The 23,945-nt window shown below is 50.6% G+C and overlaps 3 protein-coding genes across 4 annotated transcripts in view; 1 reads left to right on the plus strand and 2 right to left on the minus strand.

Moving 5' to 3' along the window:
• The window catches only part of LOC122376952 (prostaglandin reductase 1-like), a 75,827-nt gene extending 65,000 nt beyond the window's left edge, over nucleotides 1-10,827 (minus strand). The window contains exon 1 of the mRNA XM_043356930.1: nucleotides 10,574-10,827. Within this exon, the coding sequence (XP_043212865.1) occupies nucleotides 10,574-10,648 (75 nt within the window). The 5' untranslated portion in view covers nucleotides 10,649-10,827. The remainder of the gene's footprint in view (nucleotides 1-10,573) is intronic.
• On the plus strand, nucleotides 3,679-16,329 carry LOC122376857 (protein single-minded-like). The gene is made up of 9 exons (XM_043356829.1): nucleotides 3,679-3,853; nucleotides 6,268-6,341; nucleotides 6,640-6,729; nucleotides 11,034-11,163; nucleotides 11,363-11,448; nucleotides 11,590-11,777; nucleotides 13,047-13,153; nucleotides 13,384-13,531; nucleotides 14,304-16,329. Exons 1-9 carry the CDS (start codon nucleotides 3,679-3,681, stop codon nucleotides 15,508-15,510), a joined length of 2,205 nt encoding a protein of 734 aa, XP_043212764.1. The 3' UTR covers nucleotides 15,511-16,329.
• An 815-nt stretch (nucleotides 16,330-17,144) lies between these two features.
• The window catches only part of LOC122377010 (anoctamin-8-like), a 63,718-nt gene continuing 56,917 nt past the window's right edge, over nucleotides 17,145-23,945 (minus strand). For both annotated transcript variants that reach the window (XM_043356976.1, XM_043356985.1), the window contains 5 exons: nucleotides 23,559-23,813; nucleotides 23,034-23,231; nucleotides 22,617-22,748; nucleotides 21,206-21,384; nucleotides 17,145-18,768 (listed from right to left, as the gene is read on the minus strand). In XM_043356976.1, coding sequence (XP_043212911.1) covers nucleotides 17,904-18,768; nucleotides 21,206-21,384; nucleotides 22,617-22,748; nucleotides 23,034-23,231; nucleotides 23,559-23,813 — 1,629 coding nt within the window. In that variant the 3' untranslated portion in view covers nucleotides 17,145-17,903. The remainder of the gene's footprint in view (nucleotides 18,769-21,205; nucleotides 21,385-22,616; nucleotides 22,749-23,033; nucleotides 23,232-23,558; nucleotides 23,814-23,945) is intronic.

Genomic DNA, 23,945 nt, shown 5'->3' on the forward strand with positions numbered 1-23,945 from the left:
TATCTCCAGCCGTTTAGGAGATATCGACGGAAAAGGACAGGGGGGGCGTTTCACCCCCCTACGGGGCGCGGGTTAACCTTCCAGGTGGTGGGGGGGCATTTTTTTGCCCCCCCCCCTTTAGTTTTTTCGATATATCTCGAGAACCGCTGCGCCGATCGTCACCAAACTTTCAGTACCCTCCCGGGAGTAGCTAGCGCACATAGTGACCAAAATTTTTCCAAAGGCTATGATAGGTTGGCCGCTAATGACGTCAGAGTGACGGCATTTCTGCCATTTTCGACTCAAAAAAAGGTTTCGCGGGAAGAGCTGTCAGGCCTACAGCTTTAGAGATACAGAAAAATGTTTCAGACATAAAAGGTGTGGAATCAAGAGGGCTACAAAACTGCTATTTCAGTTTTTCGAATTTTTTGGACTTTGACCCCCAAAAATAAAAAATAGATTTTTTGAATATAATAGCCAAAAAATCCAATTTTTTTTTGAATTTCGAAAAAACCGGAATATATGTGATAGTCCCTACCGCCTTTTATCTACATACCAAATTTGAGATCAATACCTCTTTTTCTGGCCAAGTTATAGCGAAAAAACTGTTCAAAATTTATGACGTCAAATTTTCAAACTCAATTTTTAGCCATTCTAGACCTCATAGCGCAAAACAAAGACCACCATTAGACTCCCCGTGACGAGCTGCATCGATTTTATGCAAAAATATAAACTTTGAAATTTGACCTTTGTTGACCTGACCTTGACCTGACCTCCACCAGAAAGTGACCTAAACCGTACCTGATGGTCTTATAACCAACACCATTGAGTTGAAAATGAAAAACTGGCCATAAAACATGCATCGCACAACCTTAGTAAAGTTGGGTTCATGTGGTGACCCTTGGTGACCTTTGGTGACCTGACCTGGTATGACCAGTGACCTCTAGTAGCAACATATGTACTAGACAACTGACGCCTTATCGCTGATTTTCGACAAAATGTGTTTTTCTCGGTGTTATAGAATATAGCGTTTTCCCTAGAAGCCCCGTGAACGGTGAAACATTTTATCTTTGACCTGACCTGTGACGTCATCGGTGACCCCGAGGTCAATGAAATTTGGTTTCCTTCAACAAATTTGACAGGGCTATTGAACGCCGTTTGAATTTTCCGGATCCGTCCAGTAGTTTCGGAGATACGGGGGGGGGGGCAAAAAAATGCTCCTCCCCACCGCGCGGAAGGTGGCCGGGAGGCCCACCGCCTGCCGGGTTAAGTACTATAATTGTTGAATAATGATAGGAGGTAGAATTAAACTAGTTCATATCCTTTTTACTTGTATCTGTTAACACGCAAACAGCATCCGGCAAGAAAGTAGCAATGTTGCTAATGGCGATACGGGAGGTGGCAATAGCCTTCATCGACATTTGTGTTATCGACATAGCTTTGCTCAATTATTGTGCTGCTACCAATTGCGACCGACAGTAACGGATACAAAAAACGACATATCCGCTCCTAGTTCCTTGCAATTTGCTGCAGTTCCTTCATTGTATTCGTCCGAATCGAGCTGCCATTCCCGTCTGGATCGGGCTGCCATTCTCGGTCAGGCTAGGCCGGGTTGCCCTTCTCAGTCTTCCCGGGCTAAGCCACCTCATCAGCCGAACCTGGCTTCCTTCTCGGTGGCTCGGTGCTCCTGGGCTGGGCTGGGCTGGGTTGGTCTCTCTCTCTCTCTCTCTCTCTCTCTCTCTCTCTCTCTCTCTCTCTCTCTCTCTCTCTCTCTCTCTCTCTCTCTCTCTCTCTTCTCTCTCCCTCTCTCTCTCTCTCCCTCTCTCTCTCTCTCCCTCTCTCTCTCTCCTATCTTTCTCTCTCCCTCTCCCTCTCTCTCCTATCTTTATCTCTCTCTCTCCCTCTCTCTCCTATCATTATCTCTCTCTTCTCTCTCTCTCTTTCCCTCTCTCTCTCTCGGTCTCTCTCTCTCTTTCTCTCTCTCTCTCTACCTCTCCCTCTCTTTCCCTCTCTCCTCTCTCTCTCTCTCTCTCTCTCTCTCTCTCTCTCTCTCTCTCGGCCGATTCTCTTGGTACGCCCGGCACGGCGGCGCTCACGTGCCGCCGAGATCCCGCCCGAGATGGACGGGTGTGATAACAGTGTCAGCAGGACACCACCTGCCCCCGTGACACGAGCTGACGATTACGATATCGGACATTTAAACCGCACCTCTGACCGGTCACAGCGGATATTTAAACCGCACCTCTGACTGGTCACAGAGGACATTTAAAGTCGTGTTTCTGACCGGTCACATTGGACATTTAAACTGCACCTCTAACTGGTCAGAGAGGACATTTAATGGCATGTGTCTGACAGGACATTTAAACTGCACCTCTGACTGGTGGGTGCGGATAGTAAAATTTGATCCCATGCTCGTCGCTGCAATCCGGAACCCATTGACCTGAGAAAAGTAGCAGGTTTGATCGCCCGCCCCGGGCAAACCAACAAAAATTCAAATCACTCCGGCAAGCCCACCGAGTATTAAAACTTGCTTGGATCCTATATAGGGCCTTGGCTTGGATCTGTGGCTGCTAAGATAATCCTTACTTATTGGATTCTAAATAAGTATTATATCGAAAATATGTAATCCCAGACATATCTACCGATATCTTGTGATATGCGTAATAAAATATGTTATTGTAAAACAGCTGTTGAATGTACAGGCTAGCAAAGAAAATATCGTCTGTCGACAAAATCTCAGCTCTCCATCAAACCACCAGTCCTTTCATTTGTTCCCTCCAGATACCACTATGACTGGTTTTACGCAGCTGGGTGATGTCACAGCTCTCCCCGAATGTTAAAGCGGTCCTCTAATGCCCGAGACACGCGTCGGGTCGGGCCAGGTCGCCCTGGAGTTGGCACCTGCCTTTCTGACCGGGCCCAGTCGACAGCTGTGGTTCCATGTGGGTCACGGAGTGGTGACACGCCCGGCCACACCTGCCCGTCAGCCGACTGAACGCCTTGGAGCGTTGATTGGGCGCGACTCATGGCTACCGAGCGTAGGGAAGAATGGTGGTCCCTGATGCTGGTGAAAGGTCACTTCTCACTACCGCTATGTTCAGTTGAATGTTATACATTTGTTATTCATGTGTTACGCATCACCATTGGTGAGAGCTGACTATTTCCATAATTCGACAGTAAAGCAAATAGAAAAAAAAACATATTAGTTGATAATGTTTCCAACTAAAGAAACGGCATTATATTGTAAAAGAGTTCATGCAAATCGAAAATTGTTAGAAAAAGTACGAATAATATGTGTTTTTAAAGACCATCGCAAACGATTCCTCACTCCGCTTGAACATTTCAGGATGATAATCAGTGCTGAGAGCGACTTTTGGCCGGCAAGAGCTCCACCAGCGGATGAGGCAGACTTCCCACAATTCAGAAACATAAGTCCACTGCAAGAGCAAAGGCATCTCGATCCCTCTGCTAAATATCAGGCCGTTTGGTCGGGTCAGATATTGTGCCCATCAAGAAACACTACATTCGAACAGGGCTGATTTCGGGCGGTGTCCAATGCTCTTGGCTTATCATTGGCGATGAATGGTGATGACCAATAGTGATGGTCGTCTGTGACCAATGGTGTCAGCATGCAGTAACCACTGGACACTGGTGACTGGCCGTTGATCGGCTCAGCCGTCCATCACCATCAGACGAGCTATGAAGGACAAGTGTAAGAACGCGGCGCGTAGCCGTCGAGAGAAGGAGAACTCGGCGTTTGAGCAGCTGAGCCGACTGCTACCTATCAGCTCAGCGGTCAGCAGTCAGCTGGACAAGGGCAGCACAATTCGACAGACCATCAGCTTGCTGCGTCTGCACAACATGTATCCGGCTGGTGAGTACAGGATGTACTGTGCTGTGCGGTTTTGTAATCGGACCCGTCTTTGGTACTTTCAAATCGTTCTGCGAACAGTGTCTCCTCCAACATTGAAGGGTGAGGGGCCGTAGAGAGCAAGGTGTATCGATAATATGAATAATAGCAAAATAAGTCATAAAAATTATAATGACAAAACACTGGATACTCGCATTCTCGGCTGAAAAATAAGTGGTCGACCAAGACAGACCAAATTATTTTAGAAACCGGCGCTTGAACGCAGTCGTCACTTTCTACTATTGCATTAAAAAATTGTTTCAGTGATGCTTTAAGGAGTGATATTCTTTAATGGAAAACCTACTTAGGTCGAACCATTTGCTCGTTCTGTTGGACAAAGCAATAAAATTGTACAGCAAAGGCAATCAAAGGGTTAACCCGCGCCCCGTAGGGCTTTTCCTGGAGCCCGATACTATGCATCTGTCCAGTGATTCACGAAAATTGTCATAGCTATCTCCCGGTCACATATTGCGCGAAGACCTACCGCTGCGTCTCCAGATCCCTCATCTTGATATGATGCAACAGTAGCAACATTTCTTGCACGCCAATTGGCTTTGACTTTGGGCTTCAACTATTCAGTGCCCCACTTGGGTCTTTGAATGCAAAAGAAGGACATTTGATTTCAAATTTAGGTAATTTGCCGATGGCACAACGCTCAGTGGCCTGATGCTGTCAAATTATTAGGTATATGTAAAGCTATTGGTCAATAACAGAACTATAATTACACATAAACAAAGACCATTACTCAGAACACTTCAGTCATCACTATTACAAGCACGCACTACTGTGGATATCCGCCGATCTCCTGTTTATCTTTTCATCCATCGGAAGCCTCACAATTATTTGTCACCAAACATCTGCTCGAGAAATACAGTGGGACAGCAGCTCCGACACATCGCCTTCCAGCACAGCGTCATAATGAGATCTAAATTGACACGGGTGAGATAGCCGCGCGATACGCCGAGGGCCGGCGGTCGGTGCTGCGATGTCGGCAGATATCGGGCCGCTCGAGCCGCGGAGAGCGGGACGGGCCGGAGAGGCACGCGCGGCAGGTGGGCAGACACACAGACACACAGACACACAGACACACGGCCGGCGCCGCGATCGGCCAATAAACGACTGGACAGGTGCTTGCCCGACTGGCCGGGCAAGATACGGTCCGCGGCAGGAATTTGTCCTGTCTGACATTACATTCGAGCTGTCCCGCGGACCGAATGCCACGCGGTAGGACACGGAGAGGTGGAATACTGAGCTGGACACTATCGCGACAGATATCTGTTGTGTGAAACAACAGCGGCGGTGTCTCAGGACAGCTTGACGAATCAATTCAACAATAGTACTTAGCAGTGCAAGAGGTCTCGTCGACAGCACCAGGGCACACGAAAGGTCAACTTGACCCTTCGTTTTTTTTTTTACCTTTCGTAGATTTTTAGCGTGCCGGCACCGAACGTTATTGAATAACGTTCGGTGCCGGCACGCTAAAAATATATTACAATCGACCAAAGAGCTAGCCATTTCGCAAATTGTGTGTCATAGTATTTCACTTAATCTTTCCCTCCTTTCTTACCTCCCTTACTCCTTCACTCCATGTTTCTTCCCCATCCTCTCTCTCTCTCTCTCTCTCTCTCTCTCTCTCTCTCTCTCTCTCTCTCTCTCTCTCTCTCTCTCTCTCTCTCTCTCTCTTTTTACCTTAGCATATTCAGTCCTGGCCCTCTCACCTCACACAGCCATATTGTTTCCGGCTTTGTTAACACTGTTAACCGATCTGTTTACTGCCGCAGCCAAAGAGCTGAACCGTCTGGAATGTCCAACAACGGTCAAAGGAAGCGAATTTTTGTGCGTTACCGTGGCAGTCAGAAAAAAAACATGGACACTATGACCTTATGAAATGGAGCAGTTAATGCCCAGACCGAAGCACCAGCAAACAAGTTGACGAAGTTAATGTGCTACGGATTAAACATTTGCCTTATAACCCATGCCTAGTGTTAGCAAGAAGGTAGATTTATAAATTGTTGATCTGGTGGTAGGTGGCTCACAAGCACCAATTAGCTCAGAATTTAGAATAATGCATAAAATAGTGCTATTTTATGCATTATTCTGAACTCTGAGCTAATTGGTGCTTATGAGCATGTCCCTGCTCAGGGACATGCATACATGTGCAATGTGCATTTCCGTTTGACGCCACCTCTATCCCCGCTCGTTTAGTTGTTCGCTATTCCCCCCCCCCCCCCCTGCCACTTGTGTCAATCCGCAACACAATCCTGTGTCCATGACGTCATAGGTAGTGGCGCGGCGGCCGGACGCCTTTTGTTCAGACTGTGACATTGTGACAATGGCGTCACCCTCCCTCCCCTCCCCCTCCCTACCCGTGTCGGCAGGGCTGGGGAGCGCCTGGGGCTCCTCTCCGTTGGACCAGGGCGACTTCAGAGAGCTCGGCTCGCTGCTATTGCAGGTGAGGGCTTCAAGCCGAGGTGGGGTTGAAGGGGAGTGTTTTAATTGTTAGCCTGGATGGCGGGATGGAACTGCGCGATATTGCGAATGTCTGCCTTTGAGGAAACAGAAGAATTGCCTGCTGGTAATTTGATGGTCTAAAGCACACAATAACGATATTTTTTGCCAGCTATACAAAGGTATCATGCATTCTATGAAACGAGGTCATGTGACATTTTGATGTTATAGTCAAAAGATATGTATAATGCTCAATAGAAATTGCTGGGTTTGTGATGATTTATCTGTTTGTGTTGTTTCAGACGTTGGAGGGGTTTGTTTTCATCGTGTCCTCTGACGGCACGGTCATTTACATATCGGAGACGGCATCCGTCCACCTCGGCTTGTCACAGGTCAGTCCAAACTCACAACAGTCTACATTAGAACCGTCACATCACAGGTCAGTCCAAACTCACTACAGTCTACAGCAGAACGGTCACATCACAGGTCAGTTCACAATCACATTTTAACGGCCACATCACAGATCGGTCCACAATACATACAAAGGTCAAAGACCAGACCACACTTCACATTTTAACCCGCGCCCTGGTGTGGAGGTGGAGGGGGTATTTTTTGCACCCCCCCCCCCTCCGGACTTTTAGATATATCTCCAGAACCGCTGCGCCGATCGACCAAACTTTCAGTACCCTCCCGGGCATCAATTTTACACATCGTTGATTGTGACAAAAAAAAAATCCGTGTGTACCTATTATTTTTAAATATGATTTTATTTGTTTGTTCTTAGTGGGTTTTCTCGGTGCGCTTCATATTTCCTTATATAATACACCTACAGCGGTCGCCGTAGGTAAGCAACCCATCTGCTCTCAGCCACTGACCGGCCGTGAAATGTGGCGTCTCATAGTGTCAGCGATGGTATGTTTACTCAAGTCAGGGGTCATTGCCATTGGGTGGCATGCCGTCAACTTCACTGTGTCTGCTTAATAACTTTGCTGGGGTCAGGGGTCGTTGCCATCGAGTCACAGGTCGTCTCCAGTCTGTGTATCCAGGCGGCCCGGTTACTGCCCCGCCCGTTCAAACACCATCGGCCTGAGTTTACCAGCTGTAGGGAAGGAGCTTTGTGCTGTGCGGTGTTCCCACGCCATACCGCACACGATGTGATGTAGATGGTGCCTTTCTCGATAATCGTCATAGCGTAATACAATTCTTATCTAATAAGAGCTTTCAAGTTGCATGAATAACAAACAATGTCAATCATGCGATCATTTTCATATCCAAGCGCAAAAACGGCTCGAACACAATGTTTCAATTTCGTACTTTGTTCTTTCTTTGCCAAGGTATTACTGTTAACGCCAGACCCCTTGAGACCCTAATTTTTCGCGATTACTTTTAAATGCGTGAAGGAATTTCAACCAAGCTCAGGACATGGCCGTTTCAAGACAGGCCGAAACTTTTACAATTTAGATATTTTATCGCCATTTCAATATTTCAGGCACTTGTCATTGACTCGTAATGTTAAATTTCGAGCAAGATTTTCATCCGGTGTGTAGAGGCTATCACCAGTCAGTCTGTGATACGTTATGACGTCACAGCTAAGCCCCGCCTCTGTGGTCTTGGCCTGCGGCGGTTTCGGGCCGGCGCGCGGTCACTCTCGCTGTGGCGGGGAGCGGGGACGGGCGACGGTCGAGCGGTGCCGAAAGCCGGCGGAGTTGTGCGTAACGTCTTGGCTGACAGTGCCCAGAGAGCGACATGATGACTAAGGAGTCATAAATGCTCAATGCGCATTGCTTCTACAATGCTGATATGTTCGCTGATATTTTTTTTTTATATGTATAAGCTGCATATGACGGGCAGATGGCATATAACTGACATAAGGTTAGGAAATATTCACCTGTATTTAAAGCCTATGGCGTTGCAGATAATGCGATAATGGGATGTCGGATGTCACCAAGTAGCTGCCGATTTGTACATCGCTATGCAACCATCGAACAACGCAATAATAAGTTAATTGCCTGAGCTTCACATCATACGGCTCGCTCGTATTTCAAACAGATACCCTACATCGAAAATCGTATTTGTTAGGAATCGTTAACGTTTGTTCGAAGCACGACTGAGTAGTAGGTTGAGGAGTGATGGTCCTCTTGGTCCTATATACAAGAGTCAACAAGAGCCTAACATTTACTTGACCGTCTGCTGCAATTGACTCATAGCACGTGAAGCGTCAGCGAAATTCATAGTCCTTCACAGATGGCAGGGGTGTCGTTTGTACAGAGGTCGCTGATGGGCACGGGTCAATGCCGCAGTCGTGGGCGGAGCCTAATGTCATATGACGTAGAAAGCCTCTATCCAGGATGGAAAAACAGTTAACATTACGAGTCAATGACAAGTGCCTGAAATATTGAAATGGCGATAAAATATCTAAATTGTAAAAGTTTCGGCCTGTCTTGAAACGGCCATGTCCTGAGCTTGGTTGAAATTCCTTCACGCATTTAAAAGTAATCGCGAAAAATTAGGGTCTCAAGGGGTCTGGCGTTAACAGTAGGTGCATGAATGGGGATTACGATATGTTCGTATTTTGTCGTGATCATAACTTTGTCAATCAAACAGCTTTTCCGACACACCGTGTAAGCACCATATTTTCCGATAATCGGCGTCTAAGGTCAGGTTGCGTCGGTCCGTGTCCTGTCGTGAGTCCGTGACTGTGGCGTGAGTTCAGCTGACCGGGACGCCGCACGGCCGCCCCCCCCCTCCCCTAACCCGGGAGACAAACCACGGCGCCGAATGCGTGAGGGGGCACTCTGCGCTCGTGAAGCCGCGCCCCCGGGCCAGCGCAACAGCCTTTCGTTGGTTCAGCCTGACCGGTCACCAGCCTCGGACAGCCCGCGGGCAGGTATATAACGACAACGTGGCTCAACTGAAGCCAGAGCAGGTCTCAACACAGCTCAAGCAGTGTTGAATTCAGAACACAAGATGAAGTGGTTGCTCCTTGCCAGTCTGTTGGCGGTCACCGCCAGACAGAGCTTCGCCGGTGGATATGGCGGTGGACATGGTGGACACGGTGGACACGGTGGACACGGCGGTGGATATGGAAAGGGCGGCCACGGCGGTGGACACAAGGGAGGTTACGGCGTGCCCACCAAGTACAAGTTCTCCTACGGCGTCGACGACCCGCACTACGGCCCCAAATACTCTCACAGTGAGAGTGGCGACGGCAAGAACGCCCAGGGCTACTACAGCGTAAAGCTGCCGGACGGCCGTACCCAGCACGTCAAGTACTACGCCGGGGGCTACGACGGCTTCAATGCCGAGGTGTCGTACTCGGGCTACGCTCACGGCGGCAAAGGTGGACACGGCGGTGGCCATGGCAGTGGACACGGCGGTGGCCATGGCGGACATGGCGGTGGACACGGTGGATACGGCGGTGGACATGGTGGACACGGTGGACATGGTGGATATGGAAAGGGCGGTCACGGCGGTGGACACGGTGGTGGATATGGCCACGGTGGTGGACATGGCGGCCATAAGGGTGGCTATCACTGAGATATTGAAAGGCCAATATTTTGATATAGCTTTACATATACTGCCAATATTTTGGCAATGAGCTAGTCTCTGTCTTCCAAGCTGTGATGGAAATGACGGTGAACTGTATCACGCACGCAAGGGCAATGGAATATCTTGTCCTTGCCAAAGGAATTCAGAAATAAATCGAACTTTAATATCTTTACCCAAACATTGCGTTTTATTTCTCTGCAAAGTAGCTATGTCTAGTGTTTTTAACGGACGCCGCTGAAAACAGGGCGCCGGAGGGCATATTAGTCACGTGACATTTAGAGCTTCTCCCCCTTCGTGGGACTTCTAAGTGCTAAACGTCACGTGTAAATTTCACGAACCTTGATCAAATCGCCCCAGGCGCCCTGTTTTCACAGTCGTCCTTTTTAACGTGCCCATATGAGCAGCGGTTTAAAGCGATAGACTAAACCTAAATACAGTTATTGTAATAAAACAAAGCACTTATTTTAACCGTGCACAGGAGATATTATGACACAAACGTCACTATCTGTGTCAATCCCTGGAGATAAACAGACGGGGTAAAACGTATTACAAACGGATTATCATCTAAATGCAATAGAAAATTCGATTATAAAGCTTATACTTCGGTCACACGTATATCATCAAAAATGGCTCAATTTTTATCGACAGCTGAGACGAAAGGTTAGAAGTATAAGATTCAACACTCACCGGCTGGTTTCGGTCCACCAGGAACCGAGCGGGCGACGTCAGCTCGCTGGAGGTGTTGCTGCGTCGGATGCCCATGGCGCCGTCAGTTTTTCACTGCAAACCACTGTTAACCACTGTAAGCCACTGTTACTCACACTGGTACACTCAACACAGCTGTCTGAGAAACAGCTCCAGACACACAAACGTCACAAACACACGGTACACAAACGTCACGCACGCACTCCGCTCCAGCGCGCCCTGACCCGACCTGACGCGGCCACTGACCGGTCAGCGGTGGTGTCACCCGGCGGGGCGGGTGGTAGCCGCCGGCACTGGACTATGCGGGATAGCATACAGCCCAGGCGCTAAGGCCGTGCGGCAAAACTAGTGACTGCGCGCGAAGGATGACGTTTCACATTTCATGATAGTCTTGAACTACAAATTAGACAATACACTTACACAATCCGCTCTTCTTCCGTAGGTCGAGCTGACGGGAAACAGTATCTACGACTACATCCATCAGGCTGATGTGGAGGAGCTGGCCGCGGTCCTGGGTCACACGCCCGGCGCCGATGACCCCCTCCAGAGCCGGCCGGCCGGGCAGGCGACAGGTAGGGTGTCTGGGTGGCACTGTCAGAGCTAGTGAAGGAAAGATAACAGTCGGCTGTGATTTTGTGCGCATGTGTGTTAAACGTGAACGATTATAGCAGCGCTTAGCAACATAATGCGCAGCACTTATTTCATTTTATACCAGAGTGAATTTCCAATTTACATATTTCCAAATCATGATCGATATTTATCTTTTCGCAGAGTTTGAGTTGGAACGAAGCTTTATCGTGCGTATGAAGTGCGTTTTGGCAAAACGGAACGCAGGTCTTACAAACCTCGGATACAAGGTAAGTGCTTTAACCGAGTTGTCTCATTACATTTGTTTGTCTTTTTATTCTGAAAAAAACTACGTTTGAGAAATCGATTATTTTTGTCACGCCGAAACAGAAACGCAATGAAAACTTCAACGCTGCTCGTTTGACCGGCAGGCCATCCACTGCAGCGGCTACCTCAAGTACTCTCCAGCGACCTCCGGGTGCCGCCGGGCAGAGACCCGGGGTCTGGTGGCCGTCGGACACCCTCTGCCCTCGTCCGCCGCCACAGAGGTCCGCCTGCACAGTAGCACGTTCATGTTCCGCGCCAGCCTCGACCTGAAGCTCATCTTTCTCGATAGCAGGTGAGTGGGTACGGGAGGGGAAGAGATATCGGTATCGCCGGGTGCCAGGGAAACGGTCACCCTGATCTGCACACATTGGTGGCGACACTATGTGCCTTGTGCACTGTGCAGGATGGTTTAGTTAGGTACTTATTGACCAGGCCTCATGCTCGTTAGATTCAAATGACTCAACCAGAAATATGACAGGCGAATGCACAGCGTGGCTATTCAAATCAGACATTTACGAAGCTCACCTCTCATGTGATATTCACATATGAGTGGTGCTTCGGTTATGCCTAAACAACTAACGGCTAACGCTATCAAACAATGGGTCAACACGTTCAGGTCCCCTAGTCGATGCAGGCCATGTCTTTGTTCTCAGCATGCACGGTCCAGACTGCGTATTACTCCGTGATGAGATTTATTGACATTGAAGTCCACCCCAGCAATATAATTGCCCCCATCTCTATTGTAACCAGCACCGTCGCGGTCGGCGCTTTGCAAAGGGAACATGCATTTACCGTTATGAACTAGGGTGGTTCGTATAGTGAAAGCGGTAGACGTTTTTTTGCTTCGCCCCAAGTGCAATATATTTAACGGTTAGCGATGAAAGTGAATTTAAGCATGACGAGTCCTGCAGCGCCACTCGATACATAATGAGAGTCGATCTTGCGCGGCGCAGGTCTCTGGTCCTATGATTCCACAGCTCTTGTGATGTCCTATAGGGCATAATCTGTTCTTCTTTTGATATTTGAATAATTATTGAAGGTATCAGAGGGATGACTCTGCTAAACATACCTAAATGATATTGCTTATGTTGCGATTCGCAAATTTATCATTCCTTCATAGTTAGTTGACGCCTGTTGGTGTTACCACTGGTCATTTTTTGATGGTATAAATCAAATTTAAGTCATACACGTCACCCTAACTCAGCCATATAAAAAGGCCGTCCGCCTCAGACCTCCAGCAATCGGAGGCGAATCTGCAAACACCGCTCACACTGACCCGCTATAAACGGCTACCCACACCCGGCCCCGCCCTGGAAGCGGTCCTATAACGGTTATATCTCTATGTGTGACACGGCTGTAACTGAGTTGTAATGTGACAATTATTTCATAAAATATGCAAGATATTACAACAAAAATTACGCGATGTTTCGTTTATTGTAACTTTTTCAAGGGTAATGAATGATTTCATGATTATCCTTGAAAAAGTTACAATAAACGAAACGACGGGTAATTTTTGTTGTAATATCTTGCATATTTTATGGGACGGCTGTAACTGTTTCAGGGTGCTAGCTCTCACCGGCTACGAGCCCCAGGACCTGATCGAGAAAACACTATACCAGTTTGTGCATCCACATGACGTCCACAGTGTGGTGCACGCACACAGGACACGTGAGTTTTGACAGTTACTCCTAAACATTTTGACAAGTTTTTAAGGAATTCTAGTGTCGTAAACTGCTATGCTACCGTTCGCAATAGACATTTACGAATGCAGCCCTCCGATCTTGCCAACTAATTGCATACCTAATTATCAATTTCCGATTAATACCGACTCCAAATGGCTATAGAATAATATCTAGAAATCTCAGAATGGTTGACCTCCCCTTGCCGTCCACCTGCAGTGTTGTACAAAGGCCAGTCGCGAACCCGGTACTACCGACTGCTGACGAAGACCGGCGGCTGGGTGTGGCTGCAGAGTTACAGCACCATCGTCCACAACAGCCGATCGTCGCGGCCGCACTGCATCGTCACCATCAACCACGTCCTCAGGTCGGTATATCGGTTGGTTCGCTGATAGTTCGCAATGATCGGTGCGTGTGATAGTCCCCCATGAATCCATTGCTCTTGGCCGAAAGTACGACTTGGTGCAGGTTGGTTTGACGGTGCATTTGTCTCGGATGTTCAAATACAAAGTTCGTATGTGTTTTATTAGGTTCTCCTCCGCCTCAAGAGCTCTGTCGGTCTATCGCCAACCATACCTCAAACTTGCCCTGCTCCTTTTCGACCCCAGCCCCATTCTTGTTCAAGGCCCTATCTTGCTTCTGACACGGACTCCTGACCGTTTACAGTTCACGCCAATCTCCACCCCCCGTCCACTCGGGCGCTGTTCCGAATCCCTCGACCTCGTCCACCCCGACTCTGTCCCAGACAGGGACACACCCATTTCAAACGGCCAAGCTGCGAGACACCGCCATTTGATCGGCGATAAGCCACGGACACGTTCAACTTCCTCCCTTCCTACTCTATTCCCCTGGCCCGCTACCGGACACTCCCATTCCCCTGTCCCAGATCACCACTGAGATAAGCAGAAAGTCGCGCTTTGTCACGAACTGAGCTAGTCATCGGACCCGTGGCCTAAGGAGTTAATAAACATCATTGGTTCATACAGCTAAGTGTGGATATCTACAACCATGAGCTGGATATAGAGCTTCTATGGAGCATGGTGTTTATTTACAGGTCGAATCTGTTATGTTGATTCCTGAATGCATGCTACAAGTCCTAAATGTATGCCACTGCCAACCAATTATTCGTGTTTCGCCAGTGGCGTGGAGGAAGACGGGACCTGTTTGGACATCCATCAGCTGGATGAACCCCCGGAGCAGAGCTACAGAGACTTCACAGTAACGCCAAAGCGGAATCGGGCTGCCGACACCAGCCCGACTGCCGACGGCAAGGGCCGGTCACCACGCCAGGCAGCGACTGTCAGTCCCGGGCTACAGACAAGGACTGGGGACCCGGGAGACGCGTACAAGGCTGAGGCAGGGTGTGCTAAAGCTCCATTTCTTGTCTCAGGGTCTGGAAGGACACCACCGATAGGCGAAGGTTCTGACGGACTGCCGATGGAGGTCAGTCCTGCAGGAAGCGGGGACCTCTACGACCCGTCAATATGTGTGGGAGGAACAGAAGAATGTGAGAGTTACAACGACGTAATCAAGTACCGGCCTGACCAGACCGACGAAAATATCCTGAATGGAGCCGCAGGGAATGGTGAGTCATTTTTTACCAGAAGAGGAGCTTTCTCTGCCTTCAGTCAGACCGAAACTGATCCGATACTCCCGTGCCATCGTTATGAGGACCGGGACAGAAGGTTGACAATGGCGACAGAGCTTTACCAGACGTTTTCCACAGTCTCAGCGCCACTTGAAGACGCCTTGTCGATGGTCACTAGGCCAATCTCACGCGAAGTCAATCTCCAGCCGCTGCCGTCACCTGAAGTGCCGAGCCCAACCCTACATCGGACATTCGTCGGCCCCGACGGTTTACACTTCACCTCAGGACTGCTAGACGAGCGCTTTGTCCCGGGCTACCCTGAGAGTCCTTACTCAGGAGCGACGGATTGCAAAGAGTGGTACGATCCGGCTCAGTACGGTGCGCACTATCGTGCTGCGGCTCAGCACCAAAGCGTGCCATACAGCGATCTAAAAAGCACAGATCCAGCTTATCCTGACACCAGGTATCACGACGTGGCATACGAAGTTGCCAGCTACCAGGGTCAATCCCCCGACAATCTACATCACCATCAGGACGTTCAACAAGTCTGCCACCTCAGACATCAGCCGTCACCTATGTTCCATGACGATTCTGAGAGCAGTCCTAAAGACCTTTCACCACCGAACGCGCTGTGCCCACCCGATCACCCGTCTCCCGAGGTGACTCCCTTGGGAAGTGAGCTTCTGACATCACCTGTCAGTCACACCAGCGTCATCGTGGACATGCAGCAGTACATGCAGAATGAGTACGTGCATTGATAACCCAATGCTGAGAAAGCTTGGCTGGAGTCCAGTGACATGGCGCCTGGAACATCTGGAACGCCTGGAACATGGCGCCTGCCTAAAACGTGCGTCCACCGATATTTCGGGGATGGCTGAAGCTATTGCTAGTCTGTTTCAGGGACTCAAAGAGTGCGAGATGTTATTACGAAATAACTGGACTGGGCAGGCGAACTTCGCACTAGCGTTTACGCAGACTCATTATAAACAGAGTGCTAGATGTAACTATGTAGGCATGCTCAAACTCAGTAAAAAATGAGACATATCAGTTATACATATCCAATGAAAGACGTCATGAAAGAGTGCCTTGCCTGCCACTTCGGCTCCGGACCGCCGAGCTGTTCGCGGACCGTTTGTGTTTGCACCGGTCAGCCTTGACGTCCGCTGCGCGCTTGTAGACCCCCTACGCTAGCGGTGTAAGTAGCGCTATAAGCTGTAACTGTGCCGAGGTTGGTGTGCTCTAGTCTTGATAAAATTGTTTGGTAATATTTGAAGTCGCTCAGGAAATCCAAATGAAGCGGTCGGCGCAACATCCACTGGCTTTTCCAGCATGCGTGAAACGCCGAGTGTTTTTCTATCAACTTGCCTCGCGGACTACGAATGTAAAATGGTGGACGCCGACCGCAGTAACGTGGTCACAGAGGAATTGAAAGACACATACTTTAAGAGGAAGCCGATTTAAGAAATGAATGCTGACGTGTGACAACCAGTTCCCACTTCGTGTAACGAGTGCAGTGCAGTGTTCACTATTCGCAAATCGTTGACTGTGTATGTCTTCAATACAAACATTTTACAAATAACGTTCAATGTTCATGAAACATCGTGCCTCGGTGAACCTATCGATACATCTGTGATAAAATGAAAGACTGCAGACGAATACCAGAATGTGACTCCACGGGTCTGACCTGGGCTCAACGAAGGTCCGGTAATGCTGATCGTCTACCTACCTACATGCCCAACCGGAGACAAAAGTGACAGCCTGCTCCCAACCGGCTCGTAGATAAAAGGCTAAGCTACACCGTACGCAAAACCCCAGGAGCATGGCATACCGATAAACATGCCAATTACAATATTATCTTTCTAGTTAAGTGACACATACATTTGCGTCAGAAAACGAGGTAGGAACAATATGCTGAAAAAGACACTGAATATTAGTGCAAAGCACGTGCTTAGACCGGGCTTTAAAGAAGCACGGTCCATCTTCACCATCCAGATCGGCAGTTGCTGAAACGTGAAGGACGTGTCAAATCGCCACTACATAGGTCCACTATCTGCGGGGCTCAGAGAGTGACCGAACAGATACGGCACGGGGAGCAGACAAAAACTGAGAGAAAAAGTCAAGGCGTCTGGACCACTGTCAACAGTTAGCCGGGCGCATATGGCTTTCATTTGAACGATATTATGTGCAGATCACTCTTTCATCGTAGCGATAGCTTCTGATGCTTATGAATCTGTGAACCATTCAAAATTAGGAACACCAGTGTTAGCTGTAAGCATGACCAAATGAGGCACGCAAGTGTTATCTGTGACTATGATCAAAGCCATTGAGCTCAGCTGCTAAGGCGCACATGCTTCTTTCTCTACATGAGGGCCACGCGAAAGGTCAACCACGATGAGCTTTATCGGTGTATATTTTCCCGATACACGGTGTGCCGAGCGACACGAACACATCTCACGTGACACGATGACACGACGCGGCGTGGCGCGTACATCACAACAGCCTGGCCGCCGCTCAGCACTAGCTACCCACCCGGGAATGTATGTAGGGTCGCCCGCCGGCCGAATACCACAGGCTCCCGGAGTCACCGGGACGCGGCGACAGCACGCAAATCATGGCAAGTATGGACCCTGAACCAAGACGTGAGCACTGCTGTGAGCTCTAAAAACAAAGTATAAATGCATTAAATTATACACAGCAGAGCAAACAAAACAATAACAAAATAACTGCGCCATGATTCCAGTCATATCACCTCAACCGAGCCACCCCACACCTTTCTCCCTTCCTCGACTTCAGCGCCATCTATCATGGAAAGCCCTTCAACTCTTCCCAGCCTTTCACTCGCTCCACCACGCTGACAAAGCTAACTCAATGAGAAGGCACGCCGCACGGGGCGGAAGGACAAAGACCGGCCGCCACTCCAAGGGAAGCTCACTGATAGCCTGAGAGGCCGAGCAACACGCACGGAATACCCAACCGCTGTCCCTGAATTAACATACGCAGACCCTGACCCTCACACACCACAGCTCAGACCAGACAGTTCAATGCACAATTCAACATCACACCTGCGCGGCTTGGGCACCGCCAAGTTCCACCTCACGTCAGCAGCACACATGACACAACCCTACCCGCCTCGGCTCAGCCAGCGACCCAGCTAGGCCCGAGGGTCGTTGTTCTGAATGTCCGAGAGTAACACCAGCTGGTCGGGGTCTAGCACACTCAGTTCACCCAGCACCGGAGGCGGTGTGAGCGCCGCCGCCTCCTCCGCTCTGCGCGCCTCCCGCCTCCGGCTGCTGCCGCCGCTGCTGCCGTTCTTGTGGAACAGATGCGAGAGGGATTTGGTGCGGTTGAGGAAGGCCAGTCTGGGTTTGTGCTTCTTTAGGGGACTAGTGCCGGTAGGTTGGTGGGTGTCGGTGGTCTCCTCCGTTGTCGCGGACGGCGCTCCCGCCGGCGGCTCCCGCGGCTCCGGGGGTGCTCCGTTGGCCGGCTCCGGTGCTCCCTCAGTGGGAGGAGCAGTGTCGGGAGCCGGGCTGCCCCGCACCAGACCTCCAGCGCCGTCATCACGCTCCTCAGTCAGCCGTCGGGGCAGCTCCGGCCGCTCGGGACGCACCGTGGCGCCGCCTTCCCGCGAGTGGTCGAAGCTGAGCCTCCTGTCTGGCCCGCTGGGCGGCGCTGCCGGCGGCGTTTGCCGTCTCTGCCGCAGCTGGTCAGCGTCGAGCGTGTATTGCCGGGTGAGCCGGTGGGCGGGCGGCGCGCGGCCCGGACTGGTGCCGGCCGCCGGGCCGATCACGGGCGCCGGCCCGGCTCCGGGCGTGCTGCCCGGACTGGGCGTGGCGGCGCCCGGGTCCGGACCCCGGTCACTGATACGGCGCGGTCGGATCAGCGGCGGCTCGTACTGGCAGCCCACGGAGAGGGTGCGCGGTCGCCGGTCCAGGTAGGGTTCGGTCTGACAGCAGCGGTCTGAGGAGTCGGCTCCGTGGTCCGCGGCTGCCACCGGCGTCACGGGTACCGGCACCGGCCTGACAGCAGCGATACAGAACATCAGACAGATCGACAAGGGAAGTGACGGGTACCTGCAATGCGGATACCAGTCATCCGATTGTGTGTGGAAGGTTTGAAAGAAGGGCTGGCACAGGATGAGACAAACAGACAGAAAGACGGAGTGACTGGCAAAAGAAAAGAACAAATCAGCCGAAAAACGAGTGGAAAGCGCTCGATGTTCCTAGTGATTTGGTGTGTTCTGCCCAAAGTCAAGGTAGGAGCCTCATCAGTGCCAGGACAGTAAGAAGTGAAAAAGTAAGCAGTAAGCTGTGAGGAAGCCTTCCATAAGCATTAAGCGCATTAAAAAATGCAGCGAAATCTACACACTATCTTTCCAGACAAACCAGACTCTAAGAGAGTCTGCGGTTATTGGCCACCAAACTACCTAACTAACAAGTTAGCATGGCTTCACCATCATATATCGCGACCCACGGTCCACAGGTAAGTATGACTATTTCAAGCGTGTTATTCACAACCTATGTTAAAAACACCAGTGTCGTAACTGCTCACGTCATTCCCAGCCAGAACACACGCTCACTCTTGTGATATCCACAGTTGCACATCACTCCAAAGCTATTCACATCCCAGTTCCCGACCGACGGTCAGACGATCTACAGAGTGACACAAAAAAAAAAAAACGGTCATCACCAAATTTCGAATAACTTCGGAAGTTTTATTCAGATCATCACCAAACTTCGGCCACTTTAGGTCACACCTATGTAGCATACATCCATCAAGTTTCAAGTCTTCACTACGAATACTTTTAGTACAGTGTGTGTTTTACTGACGCTCCACAATGTGCTCCAGGTGAGCACCACGGCGCTGCAGGGCGTACGCACACTCGTAAAGTAGTAAAGAGTAGTAAAGTAATCTTGGGCACACTTGCATCCGGCGGGCAAAGTTGTCGATAACCCGATGGCTGTGCACTTTACAGAGTGCAATGGCCTCTGGAGACAGTGCTCAGGGGGTGTGCTACCCTCTGAAACGTTATTCTTATCGGGTTATCGGCAACTTTGCCCGCCGGATGCAGGTGTGCCTACGCCCTGCAGCGCCGGGGCGCTCACCTGGAGCACATTGTGGAGCGTCCGTAAAACACACACTGTACTAAAAGTATTCGTAGTGAAGACTTGAAACTTGGTGGATGTCTGCTACATAGGTGTGACCTAAAGTGGCCGAAGTTTGGTGATGATCTGAATATAACTTCCGAAGTTATTCGAATTTTGGTGATGACCGCTTTTTTGTGTCACCCTGTACCACAAACAAGCTGATTGGCACCGTTCTGGATAGGTGGCTCATCTGGCGCCTTTGAGACTCTCAGTAACCAATCAGTTAGTAAGTCAATTAGTAATCACTCACGGCACGCCACCACATGCGGCCAGCCCGATGGTACAACTCTTACACTCCCATCTCACCCGGCACAGCACCCCCTGAGACGCCCACAGCCCGGCCCGACCGGTAGGGCGGTGCCGTCATGACCTCAGCGCCCAGGGAAGCTGGTAGACGGAAGCACGCTGCCAGCGGCCCCTGTCATCGGCACGGCGCGTCACCAACACACCCACACTGCGCATGCGGCCCCGCCAAGCCAGTCAGTCCGAGCGCGTCCAGCCCATGCGGCCCGTCCGTCCTCCACCCGACCAGCAGAGAAAGAGAAAGGTGAGAGAGCGACTCACTACTGGTGCGCGAGAGGAGCCGGGGCCGATGGAATTCTGAGGGGAGCGGAGTGTCAGTGGAATAGGCGTGACCCAATCGGAGACGAAAGACCAGAGTATACGGACATACAGACACACAAAGAGAGCCAGAAAAGAAAGATAGGAAAACACGATGAGGATAGTGGAAAACGATTCGCAGGACAGTGTCTGCGACGGTTGTTCCACACAGGCGGCGTTCAGTATCAGAAAAGGACACAGAAACCCTTCACATCCCACACTTCTATCTCGGATATCTGTGCCTCGCGGACATTCACCCTGAACGTATCGTTTATATCCTTCATGATTATTTGCTTGTACGCTTTGCCATCCCTATGATTGGTACCTATCACCGTTCATCCATTTCGCACCGTCATCACAGAGGAGTCCCCCTCAAATCCACATACACACCCTGATTTTGTTCCCACTTCAGAAGCACAAAGCCTGACAGATAACCATGTCCTTTTTCACCTACACCTCTTCACTTTCACCTACAGCACACATTGTCCCCTCCCCCGCCAGCAAAAGGAAGGGAGTCCCTACCAGCTTCACACACTTGTTGCACCACTCAACAACCTTCCTGCACCCCTCGAAGTCGACACCCTTTCTGCATCCCTCAACACCCTCAACCCCTACACCCGACGTTACCCTCTCTGCTGCACCCAGAATCACCGTCTTTGCACGTTTTTGTACCCTTCCACAATCCTCCCTTCACCCTCCCTTCACCCACCTCTGATGCTGAGGGCTCGAGTCCACCGACGAGGAGAAGCTCGTCTGTCGACTGAACGAGAGGGAGCGTTTGTGCAGCTCTCGTCGGTTAAACTCGATCTTGGCTATCTCGGTCTGCAGCCAGGCGGGAGTATCCGGGATGGCGTACGACAGCAGCAGCTTCAGCAGCAGCAGAACGTGCTGTAGAAGGGACACAGCGCCGGTCAGTCAAGCACAGACACGTCAATAGACGTAAGTCCACACACAAAACAAGATATGTGGGAAGAGCTAGAAGTGTTGGCTGCAGGGCTGCGGAGTCGATGGATTTTCGGCGACTCCGACTCCGACTCCGACTCCGTCTCCGGCTTTCAAAAACCAGCTCCGACTCCGACTCCGACTCCGGGCAGAATTGTCGACTCCGACCGACTCCAACTCCCGACTCCGACTCCGCAGACCAAGCAGGGCTGCGGAGTCGACAGATTTTCGGTGACTCCGACTCCGACTCCGGCTCGGGTTTCTAAAATCGACTCCGACTCCGACTCCGACTCCGGTCACAACTGTCGACTCCGACCGACTCCGACTCCGACTCCGACTCCGCAGCCCTGGTTGGCTGAACAACTTCCAACATAGATCAGTTGTCATGGGGGCCTCGAATCGCAGCACAAATGCTTTGCTTAACTACCGCATATCGCTGTAAATGGGAACACATCGCTTGGACCAAGATGGAAATGCTACAAAACATCGGAATGAACCAACCCTTACCTCCTGTACAATGATGAGCAGCACGGTCTGCGCAGTGGATATGTTGGGGAAGAGCGGAATGAACCCGAACTTACCTCCAATACAATGTAACAGCAGTGTGAATTGGCTCTTACCTCTAGATGAGCAGCACTGTCTGGGCTGTGGTATGTTGGGAAAGAGCGGTATGAACTGACCCTTACCTCCAGCACAATGATGAGTAGCACGTTCTGCGCCGTAGATATGTTGGGAAAAGACGGTAGGCATCGGCCCTTACCTCCAGCACAATGATGAGCAGCACGGTCTGGGCCGTGGATATGTTGGGGAAGAGCGATGTGAACCGACCCTTACCTCCAACACAATGATGAGCAGCACGGTCTGGGCGGTGGACATGTGTGGTATGAACCGGCCCTTACCTCCAGCACTATGATGAGCAGCACGGTCTGGGCCGAGGTATGTTGGGAAAGAGCGGTATGAACCGACCCTTACCTCCAGTACAATGATGAGCAGCACGGTGTGGGCGGTGGACATGGTGCGGTGTGGACCGACCCTTACCTCCAGCACAATGATGAGCAGCACGGTCTGTGCCGTGGATATGTTGGGGAAGAGCGGTATGAACCGACCCTTACCTCCAGTACAATGATGAGCAGCACGGTGTGGGCGGTGGACATGGTGCGATGTGGACCGACCCTTACCTCCAGTACAATGATGAGCAGCACGGTCTGTGTCGTAGATATGTTGGGGAAGAGCCGGTGCACGGGACCGGACATTCCGATGAGGGCGCAGTTGACCATCACTCCCACCACGCCCATCACTTCCATCGCGTCCTGAAACGAATTGAAGGTCACTAGATTTGAGCACTGTGAAACGGCACATACATCACTCACAGACCTCTGAAACTTCGAACATCAGTTAAGGTCAAAATTCACTACATCAACTCGAATAGCCATGTGAGCTTCCACTTTGAGACACAGGAAATCGCCAATACTCAGACGGACATACTCCCAAACCCAATTAATATTTGATATTAGCAGCTCACAGCTCATCCTCACAACTCAGTTACAACTCCATCTGACTCCAGCCCCATCCCACCACCTCTCCATCTGCCGTACCTGCCAGGTGCCGATGTTTCTCGCCCGCTGGCCGAACGGTCTCTGGAAGATGGCACACAGTTTGAAGGCGTCGCTGCGGATCTCTATGATGTTGTTGAGCAGCGCACACACTGCCGCCAGCGGGAACGCCGACGAGAAGAGGATGACGTAGCCGAACTGGATGAACATCTCCAGGTAGTCCTCAAACGTGCCGTCATACTGCGGCAGAACGAAGGTGGGGAGGTTGGAAGTGCGGTAGAAGCAGACCATCGACGGAGAAGACATCGACGGGTCAATATTCAGCGGTTAAGACATTAGACAAGACTGGGGCTTATATAGCATTTCGGTATGGTAAAGAGCTGATAATCCGTCAGCCCGTTTTACCATCTATAGGACCAGAGCTAAATGTAATGGTCTGGATATTATCATTCAATAGTCACAGTCCCTAACAGCGATTTCCTTCGACCGTGACCATGAATTCATGACTAGCCGGTGGCCAAAGCCGGTCTAGCCCGGCAATTTAACTCGACATGCATGTCAAATCACCTGCGGCATGGCTGATTCAATCTCCGCCTGGCTGATATTTCTGGCATCTGGGCCGGAGCTCGGTGGGGCCGCCGAGTTGCCATCTTCCGGCGGGAACTCCAGCTCTGGCTTCGGTTTCTCCTCCATAGATGGCGAAACTGCGCCGAACATGGCAAAACTCATTTGGGCCAGCTTCATTTGACCCTTCAGGAATGGAATTAGCGACTCCTTCACGTTGCCCACGACTTGACGGATAATGAGCAAAGTTCCCAATTGCTGCAAAAAAAAAAAGAGAACATGCCTGTCAAAAGCAACACCATGGTTTCGGTATAAGAGGGATGTCATCAGCGGTCACCTTACAAGAGCACGCCAGTAGCCGGTTGCAGTGAGTGCTTGGGGGGCTGGTGG

The sequence above is a fragment of the Amphibalanus amphitrite genome, unplaced genomic scaffold, assembly GCF_019059575.1.
Source record: "Amphibalanus amphitrite isolate SeventyFive unplaced genomic scaffold, NRLGWU_Aamphi_draft 000043F_arrow, whole genome shotgun sequence".
Classification (NCBI taxonomy): Eukaryota; Metazoa; Arthropoda; class Thecostraca; order Balanomorpha; family Balanidae; genus Amphibalanus; species Amphibalanus amphitrite.

Coding starts and splice junctions, on each gene's coding strand:
- LOC122376857 (XM_043356829.1), top strand. CDS start 3,679: ATGAAGGACAAGTGTAAGAACGCGGCGCGTAGCCGTCGAGAGAAGGAG. Junction 13,154..13,383: donor GGTGCACGCACACAGGACAC/GTGAGTTTTGAC, acceptor GTCCACCTGCAG/TGTTGTACAAAGGCCAGTCG. Junction 13,532..14,303: donor ACCATCAACCACGTCCTCAG/GTCGGTATATCG, acceptor GTGTTTCGCCAG/TGGCGTGGAGGAAGACGGGA.